The 12,033-nt window shown below is 45.6% G+C and overlaps 1 protein-coding gene across 1 annotated transcript; it reads right to left on the bottom strand.

The window, feature by feature from the left end:
* Window positions 1-5,506: 5,506 nt before the first annotated feature.
* Window positions 5,507-10,370, bottom strand: POU2AF3 (POU class 2 homeobox associating factor 3; the record flags this gene model as incomplete). Its single annotated transcript, XM_029085635.1, has 4 exons — window positions 5,507-5,842; window positions 6,115-6,341; window positions 9,343-9,388; window positions 10,235-10,370. Coding segments are annotated over 4 exons (745 nt in total), but the record flags the coding sequence as incomplete, so codon positions are not given.
* Window positions 10,371-12,033: the final 1,663 nt, after the last annotated feature.

Genomic DNA, 12,033 nt, shown 5'->3' on the forward strand with positions numbered 1-12,033 from the left:
GGATATAAAAGGCTGCAAAATACTGCTCTAAGATATGCTTGAACTGTGCCTCTTGTTAGGTCCTATACAGAGGTACTGGTTGAAATGCTGAAGCCTTTGTGATGTGCAGTTCCCTCCATTGTTCCTGTTAGCCTGGGAATGCAGGAACCTGAAGGGAGGGAAAAGACTGGATGGAAGAGGCCAAGTCAGCCTAAGGAGTCATCCATGGCTGAGTGAACAGGTACCCGAACTCAAGAGCTCCAAGTGAGGGTTCCTGCAAGCTGCTACTACCCCATTTCTTAGCACTTTGTGAAAGAAAGCTGAAGCAACTGTCCGTTGTCACAACATCTCACCCCATCCCAAGAAAATAAACCCGATGTTTGTAAGAGCAAGTACATAGGGCAGGTTCTTGGCAGCACAGGTTTGTGTGGCTCCTGAGTGCTTCCCAGCGAAGGGATTCCTCTTTGAGGCATTTGATCCAATCCAAGTCTCCAGCTCTGATGGCAAAGAATAGCTCTGGAAGCACATCAGACTGAGGAGCTGAACCCTCACCTGAACTAATGCTTGTGTAGGAGACGGGGGCTCCCTTTGGGTCTTCAACAGCTTTTAGACATAGAGATGCTAGGAAACCTTTGAGCCATGTGGGCTCCACAGCAGGGTCAGTGTGCAATGTGGTAAGTGCCTTATCTAAGGGGGTGTTTTAATAGATATTCTTACTCTTTCTGTGAAATGATTTGTGAATTGCTGTGCAATCAACTGGAACAGTGTCTCTGCTGGGTCAATAGGATTGAAGGTGAATGCCTGAAGGGAGTGAAAGCCATGTTTTGACAACCCTTTCACAGAGGGCATCTCATCTTCAGTACACATTCTGTATGATTGTTTGCTGATTTCTCAATGTTGCACGAGTTATTTTTTTCCTAACAGGACTGAACAATAAGATGAAGGGCAGTCGTCTTAAATCACTGCGGTAACTTCCTTGATCGCCCACTGACTATCTCAATGTGATGGGGTTTTTCTAAAGCATCTGTCAGTCTTGCAGACCCAGACTGTTTAAACAACTGTTTATCAGGCTTGAACAAAAGCTCTTAAGAAATGCAGAGATCTTCTTGACTTTCTCAGCCCTCCTCTCTGCTGTTTTGCTATTGCTTCGCACTATTCATATCTACAAACTTGCCAAGATCCACTGACAAAAAAAAAAACCAGATGTGTATTTGCATGTGTTTGCATAAATTTGCATGTATCTGGGCATAGGCCAGCAAAAGTATGTGCTTTCTTAGTTTGAAGGGATGGTATAACAAGCCCTCAATTGAGTGATAATTGCATTGGTGAGTTAGTACTGCATGTCAAGACAAAATGGTCAATAAAATATCCATTTCTTGAACTCGCTGGCAACAAAACTGTAAAACTGTGACCAGCATTTTGCACCAGGGCAAATGTAAGAAGTTTTTTTTTGCCATCTAGAAAGGTCTATGAGATGACAGAAATACTTTTGCAGCAAGTGAAAAAAATACATGAGCTGTTTGCTAGAGTAGCTTTTCTCTTTATTGTTTCATCTGTCTGTTGTTGGATGTTTAACATGGAGCAACATCATCAGTGACTTGTAGTCTGTAAACATTACCATCACCAGAACATTGGGGAAAATATCAGTCTGGGGAGAGGAATGGATGTGGCTTCATTCAAAGCATCACCCTGGCAGCCTGTGTTACTCAGAGTTGAGAGATGAGATTTGCAGAGGGAACATCCCATGACCAACCCAGGAAGGATTTGTTCTCTCTACAGGCACATCTGTGTTCAGCTTCCCAAAGCTCATACATTAGAGGCCTGCTCTGAAGCCAGCCACAATCAACAAGCTGCTCATATTGTCTTTGGACTGAATCCACGCACATAAAGCAACTTTCCCTTTCCCTGTCAAGCCAGCCAGTTCCTGGCCTGTGTATCAAGAAAATCCCCTTTAAGGCTCAAAGGTGGCCTGAGTGTTAAGTCTTCTGCACCAGTGTGAATTTCATTGATTTGAGCAGTATCTTAGTTCACAGTTAACCCCTCAATTTTTAATGACTCTTTCAGGGGAAATGTACCTTTTATAACCTTAGCAGTACTGGCAGTGTGTGATACCCCTTTATTTGCACAGTTTATCTCTTCCTACCTGTGGCTTTGGATAAGTTGCTAATAACAAAGGCTTGTTATCACCAAACAAAAGTTCTGAAGTGGCAGCATAGAAAAGTCACCAGTCAGTTGGCAAGGAAAAAGTTTTGATCAAATATTCTGTGTAACAGGTAAAGAAGCTGAAAATAAGAACCTTTCATTTTTTCTATAACTATGTCTTACTTCTGGAGTTATTCATGGCTTTTGTAAGAATGGGGTGATCCTCGCTTTTGTGTAAATACATGTTTATATCGGCTGGCAGAACTTTATCTGGCAGGGACTGATGAAATGCCAGTGTTTCAGTAGCACTGCGCCAGCTCTGTTGGAGGTATGACTCAAGCTAGTTTCCTTTAACCCCTTTTTCTTTGAGGAGTGGGGAATAAAGGGGGAAAGAATATGTTCCCCATAGCCAAAAAACACACAATCAACCTTTCAATAGTCCTCTTCTGTTGGGTTGCTTTTTTTTTTTCCCCTTCCTTTCTTTTGTCAACCATACATCATTGTGTCAACAGTCAGCAAGCTTTTACTTGCACTGCATGTCACCTGGAGCTATTGACATGGAGTTGGGGAATGGTGTCTGAAACATGTTTGCAGTCCCTGGCATGGGGGATTGCAAAACAACTGGAGAAAGAGCAGCAGAGAAATAGGAAGAGGCTGCAAGGGATGGAGGACAGTGCTACTTAATGGAGGCTGTTAGAGGCCAGAGACCCCACTGCATAGAAACATTTTGCTGGAAATATCCTTGTCCCAGTAGAGCAGTTGGTAACTTAGGAGCAGCTGGTAATTTTGGAGAAGCTGGTCCCATGCAGCATGAGACCAATACCTGTTAAGTATCTGCTGCCTTTAAGAACACACTGCATGCTTCCATCTCAGGACCTCAGCCAGCTGAGAGCCCTGGAAGTGTGGAAGCTTCAGAGCAGCCCTTCAAGAGACAGATTTCCTCACTGGAGGATTGCTTTTTTTTTTTGTCTGGGTCATCAAGGCAACATCCAAGGAGCAGGAATAAGAATGGGATGTAGGGTGGTTGTAGTGCTTCTGCTCACACTGCTATTCCTAAGGGGTCATGCCTAAACCAGTAGCTGTAGGTTCAATAATGGGTGCAACCTCTCCACTGCACGCCACAGTCTGGACAGAGCAGTCCTCTCTGGGGATGCAGTGTAACCGCCGAGAGCTGTACAAATCCATGCCACAATACACTGATACATGTGCAATCTGCTGATAACTTATTAGATTTAGATAGCTGCCTGATATGGAGGCAAGTTATACATTGTTAAACTGTAACGCCTGACTTCCTTGCTGGCAATGTTGTGTAGCCTGGGATACTATTAACCTTGCTGTAAAATGTGTTAATATAAGTGGTCACCTTCTTGAACACTTGCTTACCATTTTCACATGCTGTTTCCTTTGCTGTATGAGAACACCTCTTCCTGGCTCTGTTAAGCTCAGGCCAACATTGCCAGCCCATGGGAGGATATGGTCACCCCATTTCCACTAGAAGTCTCAAAATACCTTGCCTCAAACCTATCTTCTTGTGTCTCTTTCACGCTGATGATAAGGGTCTTTGATATGTGGCTGAAGGTGTGCCCACTCCTCAAGCAGCAGGCAGGAGTATCTGGCACTGTGCAGGCTGGGGCAGAAGAAGTGTAACCCTCCAGTGTCCTGAGATAACACACAGGGGCTGAAGCACCTGCCAGCACTACTAAAATGATATCTAATAGATAGGGTTATATCTAATAGCACAAGGGTAATCACACCTTTAACTGCAGCAAAGATACAGCTGCTGACTCCTATTTATAAGCTTTCTGTGACCAAATGCGTCTATCACTTGGGCCAAGTCTGAGATTAAACAGGTAACAACAGAGGAGAGGGCAAGATATTACTTAAAGCTATCAAACTATTTTAAGGCAGGTTTTGGATAAAAAGCTGCTGCCTTACATAAGGTAAAGGATCTGGATGTTGGAAAGTTGCAGTTATTTCTGTGTAATCTCCTTGTCTAGCATAGCAAAAATGAAACATCTTGTCTAGGGAAGTGGACTGGACATGGAAAAAATGTCATTTTTAGCTTATATAGAACTTAAAGTGAAAACAACCCTGAAGACTGCTTGGGAGGTAACAGCTCTGTTTTCAGATGAAGGAGGGGAAAGAAGCTTGAAATAACTGGCATTATAGAAATATTTTTTTAAAGTCTCATTAAAAAAAAAAATGTTACTCTTGGTTCTTCATAGATTTCACAGACTGAGGAAATATTGGTTGATTTTTTTGGTAGAATGAAGGAAACCTCCCTATCTGCCAGCCAGATATGTGTGTCTGTTGCATCCTCTGCCAGAGGCAGTCTGCCTCACCAAGTGCTATTAAAAGGAGGTGAGAGACAATCTCAGAAAGGTCTGGGCTTATGCAAGAAATGGGGAATCCTCAGGTATGATAAATTTCCCATTATCTACTTAAAAGAAAAAGCTCCTGTTCAGTTGATTTGCTGAAAGGCGGGGAATCCTCAGGTATGATAACTTTCCCATTATCTACTTAAAAGCTCCTGTTCAGTTGATTTGCTGAAAGGTGGAGAAAACCTGATACCAACAGATCAGGCTATACAAAGGGCTGCTGAACTACATCAGCCTCTCACTGAAACTCTGCCTTCATGGGGAAGCAGCCAAAGAAGTCTGGCACTGGATTCAACCTCTGTGCAGGTCTGAGGGGCTTTTCTGGCACATAACCCATGGGTTAAGCTCTGAGCTTGCATGGTAAACAGCAGTTTTCTGCAAGAACCAGTAGAGATTAACATCACGGCATCCTGAGCAGAAGCAGTGGCTTCTGCTGCAGATCCTTCTGCAGAAGCTGCAGATCCATTTCAGAGTGGAGTGCTGCAGAGCTTTCCCTCTAGATAGTATGCTGTTTGCTGAGATAAGTAGAGACTTTTTATCTGCTGGAAAGGGAAAGCAAGACCTTTCATACTGCTGAGTAATTGCTCCTTGTGTAGGTTGCTGAGAGTCTCTTCCTCATCTTTGTGAAAACAAGGCCAGGATCCTGGATCATTAACAGAAGAGAAAAGCATTGACTTTTAGCACGTGAAGAATGAACAGGCTTCAGTGTTTGTACCAAACTATTTATTTGTATTAAAAAGAGCTGGCTTAATGACATGTGTTTGGGAAGTCAGCTTAGGATTTCTTTAAAAAACAACAACAGAAACAGGAAAAAAACCCCAGCCATCACCACAACAACAACAAAACACATACTGTATGAGACAGGAGGACTAATGTAGTGACAATGTCATGTAGGAAATGTGAGTTGTGAAGAATAAACTGGACTGTGTTAGGCAGTGCAACTTTGCATAGTTCATGGGCAATTAATCTGATTTGGATACAGTGGATGTGTGAAACCACAGTCCCCATTAGCTATAGCAGATGTCACAGTTCCTGTCCCTTCTGAAGAGGTCATCAGCCACAGCCATGGGTGGTAGGTAGTCCATGAAGTCCGTGTTGGTGCAGGGGAAGTACTGTGGGACCCTGTTGTCCACATGCTGGGAGCCACAGGTGGTGCAGCAGCAGGCAGAGGTGGAGTATGGAGAGGGGGTATGGCAGGACCACTCCTCCACAGGGTAGCCATAGGTCTTGGTGTCCAGAGCAGAGGGTGGGCTGTGGGTCGGCGGGGTGAAAGGAGATAGCTGAGGAGAACAGCTATAGTTTAACGGGCTGGAGAGATCAGCTGAACTGGGGGATCCGGCAGCCTAGAGTGTGAGACAAAAACAAAAAAAACAGGATGTTTAGGAGTGACATTTGGGGAAATGCAGACAGAATTTCCACATCATTGGCTTTCTCAGGAGGGCTTGGCTACCCAGGAAGTGGGTCAGCCCTTGGAGGCCTGTGGCTGTGTGTCATGCCCCTAAAAGCAGCCACATTTCCAAATCAGCTTGCTGTTGTTCTGCCCCAGGATGTGACTCCCTTCCCTGTCTTCCCTCTGAGTGCACCCCTGGCTGCTCCCCTGGGACACAAAGCTTACCAGGCCCTGGTTAAAGCAGAGTGGGACTGGCTGGAAGGCGTCTGAGGTGTAGTGTGAGGACGTCTGTAAAGCACTGAAGGTCGGCTCTAAGGGTGCATCTGTCTGAAGACAGGAATCTACCAGCTGCTCCAAATAGCTAGGGCTTTCTTCACAGGAGAGGCAATTTGAAAACTGCCATGATGGACAATAGTTGGGAATAGAAGAGACGGGTTCTGCATCAAAAGGTGCTAGGAGAGAAGGTAAACCAGAGAGATTATTCAGTGTCTGTCTTCACAAAGGGCAAGTGTTGCCCCAGGTCAGATTTCGGTGCTCTCATACATTCAGTAGCCCTATGGATTTAGGACAAGGAAAAAGACCCTTGAAGTTCAGGGTGAGTTTTCTGGGGAAGCAGATACCAGGAGGAAGATGCTCAAAAGCATGCTTGGAGAACCTTGGGAACTTTAGTCTCCTTGGAAAGCTACAAAGCTCTTTAAATACTGCTGGAAACTCTCTGGCTCCAGCCACTTTGGACAGGGACCCAGCTGGAAACTCCCTCAGACTCTTGACCCTTTGGCCTCCCTTCAAACATCAGGTGGTTACAGACTCAGAAGATTCCCATGCAATGATTTACGCCTCATAGCTTGGCAGATGGCTTGCACCTTTGCCTCACCCAGTCTCCAGATGCAGGGAAGCTACAAGTGCAGGAAGAAGGGGATAGCAGAAGAATAATTTGTTCTTTTATTCTCCAAACAGCCAGACAGGAGACAAACTTCTGAGCAGACAAAATGGAGCGAGTCAGTGGTAACATGGCACTGCATCCACGAACCGTTACTGGTGAAGGCACAAGTTCCTAGAAAGCTGTAGGGTCAGACTCTCACTGTACTGCAACATGCTTGCTGGGGATATGAAAGATCACACCAGATCTGACTTTTCAGAATTCTTATGGTTTTATGCTGTGTTCAAATATGGTTAAAAGCAAAGCCATGTCCACAGGGAGGGGCACAGGTCTGAGGGCAATGGAACTGCCCATGGGCAGTGTTTAGCTGGATGTAGGGAGGAAGTGAGAAGCACCCAAAATACATAAACAGATGGAGACTTTCCAGCCTGAAAAGCTTTAGTATGTCTCACATTTCTGTATTAACATAAGCAAATTATTCCCCAGATATTGATGATTTAATAATTTCCTTATCCATACCATGTATATATTCACACCTGCCCAACCTTTTAGGTCTCTCTGCTTTGGCTGCAGAATAATTGAAGGACCTGTGAGCCCAAAGTGCTATTCCCCCCGCCCCTTTCCTTGGATATTCAGATATAGAAGGAAGAAACTCTTTGTGTTGCTGAAAACCTGACACTCCTCACGCTCCTACAGATGCTGCCAGGAGAATGAGAACAGCCAACTCTGCTGGAGCTCAGCAAAGTGCTTCAGGGCGATCTGACCCTCTGGCTCCAATCGGACCCACAGACTGCAGCCTGGAGGAGGTGATGCCAGCAGAGTTATTCCCTAGGGGATGAGCACCCCTTCTTGAAGGGGATCTCACTCCTTGCTGGGAAAAAACGAACTGCACAAATGAGAGCATGTAAGCGTGCTCCTGAATGGGGTAATATGTAGCCCGCTGGCCTCACGGCATCCTCATCTGCATTTCATGGGCTCCTTTCAGGTCCTGATTGGCTGCATTGCTGGTTATCTGGTAGTGCCTGCCTCAACCAAGGGCTGGAAAGACTCCGGGCTGTGGGAAAAATTGGGAAGGGAGTGGGAAGGGACATGTGGATGGGCTTTGTACCAACCTGGGTGAGGAGGAGACACAGACTCTGAAAACTGGATGCTGCTGCTGCTGCCCCAAGAAGCCTGACCAAAGAGAAGGGAAGAAAATGAATTGCACACACTGTAATACAGGGGCGCGTTTTTCTGCATGCTGAGGTGAGTCAGGATTTTACTTCAACCTCTCTATGTAAACCTTATTTATCTCATGGCTATGACATGGAAAACTTCCCTAGCATTGACAGAACAAGATTAATGTGCATAACATGATTTTTTCCCTGAGCCTATAACAGCACTAGAGGAGCACAACACCAACCTGGTGTAAAGTACCATCCAGCACCTTGCTAGTGTGAATCTTCCGACTGCATTATGACTGTTAATTCAGCAGAGATGTGGCTGCCTTTGGAACTAACGTGTTAATTTCTAGGACTGTGAATTCCACAGTGGAGGGATCCCAAAGAATTTGTAGGGATAAATATGACTGAGAATGAGTAATTAACAAATTGCAGCGATAACTCTTGAAACATGACTAAAGACAATTGCAGGTATCCCCATGGCTGGGCATCAGACTGGGTCACCATGCTTGGTGCTTTATGTCATTCAAGAAGCAGCTCTGACATCGTTCCCTGCTCTAACATAGCTACGTGCCTCTACAAAAATGGACGTTTTGTGAGGGATGCTGGAAGCTGAAGCGGACAGATCAACCTGTTCTAGGAACCTGACCTGCCGGAGGGGAGAAATCCACCCCAAAAGCAATGGGAGTTTTGGTGCTTGTTGTCTGAGACAAGGATTTTACTCTGCAAATACAAATACAGTGTTTTTTTCCTCAGTTTTAATTCATACAGATTTCCACTTCATTTTCTTTATTCAAAATACTCTTGAGTTAGCAGTTCATTTACTTAGCAACAGCTTTCTAGCACATCCCTGTGCCTTTAATTCATTAAATAGTGGCTATTCTGGACTGAAACTGCCTGTAGGACTACCTCTCTTCTCTTTGGCTGGAGATATGTAACAATGCAGACAGAGTCATAGCACCAGCAGCAGAAGTTTTCAGGTTTGGCTTTTTTTCAGTGCACAGAGGCAGCTTATCCCGACAGCCCTAACCTCTGGGGACTCTCCAGGACAACGTGTACCTTCTGCAGATCACAAAGGTAACCTCCTGAACTGCCACTTTTCACTTTTTCCTGTGTGGGCAAAACAAGCAGTGTATAAACTCCCTGTGGGAAGGGAAAACCAGTTCCATGCAGTTCTGTGACGCCTGGCTGTGATGAAGAGGCTGCTTCTATGAGGGCTGGAGGGGAGGAGTGAGCCAGCATTTCCAAAGGCCAGAGTTTTGTGCACTGTTCACCCAGGCCTCTCTGCCTGTGGCTTGCAGGCTGACCATCTTTTTGTGCAATCAGCTGAAACGAGGTACAGGAGGTGGGAGATTAAATCTGAAAACCATCTAAAGCTGGAATGTCACAAACCAGGAAGAAGTAAGGATTTACCAACTTCTTTATGCAAATCTCTAGAGTGGCTGGAGCTAGAGAACTCCTACAAAGACTGGAAAAGTGAGTGAGAGAGAGTGTACACACGTGGCTGTACACAAACTGGGGTCTCTGTTCCCTCCTTTAGAAGGGGTGGGGCTAGAAAGCAACCAGGTGGTATGAAAAAACACTGGAGATCTGAATTCAGTCAAGCATGCTTGAGTATTTCACCCAAACCCTCTCCACTGCCTGGGAACTGCTGGACACACTGTACCTCTGGTGCTTTCATTTCCTGCCTGATCCAACCGGACAAGAGAAAGCCTACAGGGATAGGGGGTGGTTGAAAGCAACTTTCTGGGGGGCTGAGACTTGTGGAAAAGGGGGAGGTTAGGGGAGCTTTAGTGTGACAGAGCTTTGCACTGGTTGCCCCTCAAAGCTGCACAAGTCAGGTTGAAGGCATGCCCTGGGCATATGCTTCACTTGATGCTGCAAAGCAGTTTGGTGCTTGCTTCAGCCCAGCCAGGCCACATTTTAAATGAGGGCAGTGACCGTGGCCTGCCTTGCTCATCCAGCATAATAATACTGGAGTGATAACTGTAAATTGGATTGAAATTTGTCCACATGATCCTTCTATCCCAGAGTGAGTTACATTTCTGGAGCACCAGTTCCACTTTCTCCCTACACTAATGGCTCAGACTGTCACCTGTTTAGATCATTGCTGCAGTTACCCTGGCTGAACGTTCTTCTCCCCCATCCTCACCAGCCTGCTACAGTCAGACTTTGGCAGTCTCCTTGGCCCACAGATTATAGCCTTGGCAAAAAAAAAAAAAGAGAAAAAAAAAAAAAAAAGAAAAAAAAAAAAAAAGATTAAGAAAGAAGAGACAAAGCAGACCCCAAAAGAATTTTTACTTACTGCTGCACTGGTTGCTGCTTGCCGTGCTCTCCTCTGCTGCAGTAACTCCTTGACTGTAATCTTTACTCTAACACCTTGATACACCTTGGGCTTTCCTAAAAGAATTTGTGGGAAAAACACTTTAGAAAATGGCAGACTTCCAGAGCACACAGCAAATCCAGCATGTTTTCAGGCATGCTCTACATGGAGTCTACTTAACAGACTGGTTATTCACTGGTCACTGTTAAGTCACTTGTAATCACAGTTTACAGCCCTCTTTAACACCTGCTATTCAAACTTGTGATAAGCAAACATTTATGAAAAAGTTGGTGTTGATTATATTTAGTAATCATACATGTTTTATTCTTTTCTTTCTCCTTCTTCCTCCCCCACCCTCCAGGTGTCCTAATACCAAGCTCCATCTGGTGCTGCTGTTGAATTTATTTCAATTCCTATCATATTTGCCACTCTTAGGACCTGAAAATAAATGTGGGAAGCACATCATCTGGCAGATGAAGACCAGGAATAAAACAGTGGAAATGTGTGGGCAGTTATTCAGAGGGCTAAACAAAACATAAATAAAATGAATGTTTTCATGAATCGCTTCTTGTAAAGCCTAGATTATCTCTTTATTTTGCTCATTCTGTATGACTCCTATTTATTTTAAGCAAGCATGTAGGAAGTCTTCAATCCAGCCCAAACCAATCAGCAATCATCAGACACTACCTGATGAGGGATTTTTAGTACAGGAAAGGGTAAAGAATTTACCTATTCTGAAAAACCACTTTCACTTCGCCATACTCATGGTAAAACAGGCAAAGGCTCTGTCAGTTCTGTTTCTGCCCTGATTTTGCTGTTATTTTCATCCAATAGCAGATGCTACAATCACTGGTGTCATCTCATCCCATAGTCAGCTGTACCCCAGCAGAGGCAGCTGGGTGCAGGTTCCCTGTCCTAGTACTGCTGCATGCAGCGAGAAGACAGTGCTCAATTTATGGGTACCACCCACATATCCAAGAAATCCCACACTGCACGCACTGTCCTCTTCTTCTGTAACCTCTCCCCATTGCCGATGGCTGGACAGCATCTTCACCCTCCTGTTTGTCCACCCCAGCCCTCCTGCTGCTGGCCCTTTGGTGCTCTGGTTGAGGACATGTTGTAACAGGCATACAGGTCCCTCAAGAAAGGAGGCAGGCTGAGCTGGGTCTGCCTCGAGGGGAGTTTGCTGAGCTGTGCTCTCAGCAGCTGGGGATTATTCATCTCATATTTTGCTGGTTTGTTTCTATTCAACAAACTGAAGATGGGGAAAATGAGGGGAGTGAAGGGTTGATTTTAATGAGAACACCTTGTTACCAGGCCTTCCTCTAGCCAGGGGGGAGGTAACCCTTCTGCAAGTTTGGGTACATGCTGTGTACAGCCTCTTAGCTCTGATCTGGACAGGGCTAGAGGCTACACTAGGAGCAGCTTAAAGACAAACTAGCAGGTGAGGTGTGGACAGATCTATAACCCAGGGGCTGGCTGCCAGGCAGCCCCCACCTCCAGCTCCCATGGCAGGGCGTTGTGCCCCAAAGATCCTGCTTTTCTAACACCCCAAGACCCCAACACAGTCTGCATGCAGCTGAAGCATCAAGAGCAAGGCTACTACGGCCAAGCTCTCTGAACTGGCCAGGCTGTGGAGGGAAGGGGCAGGGTGATGAAGCTGGGGCTGGGGTCAAGGAGCAGGGTGGTGAGGGTGTGCTGGGGGTCCGGCCAACGGGGTGGGCAGGGCAGGCTGGGAACCAGGAGCAGGGTGACAAGGGCGGGGTGGGGGTCAGGGTGGA

This window comes from Antrostomus carolinensis, unplaced genomic scaffold (assembly GCF_000700745.2).
Source record: "Antrostomus carolinensis isolate BGI_N321 unplaced genomic scaffold, ASM70074v2 scaffold8076, whole genome shotgun sequence".
In the NCBI taxonomy this organism is placed as follows: Eukaryota; Metazoa; Chordata; class Aves; order Caprimulgiformes; family Caprimulgidae; genus Antrostomus; species Antrostomus carolinensis.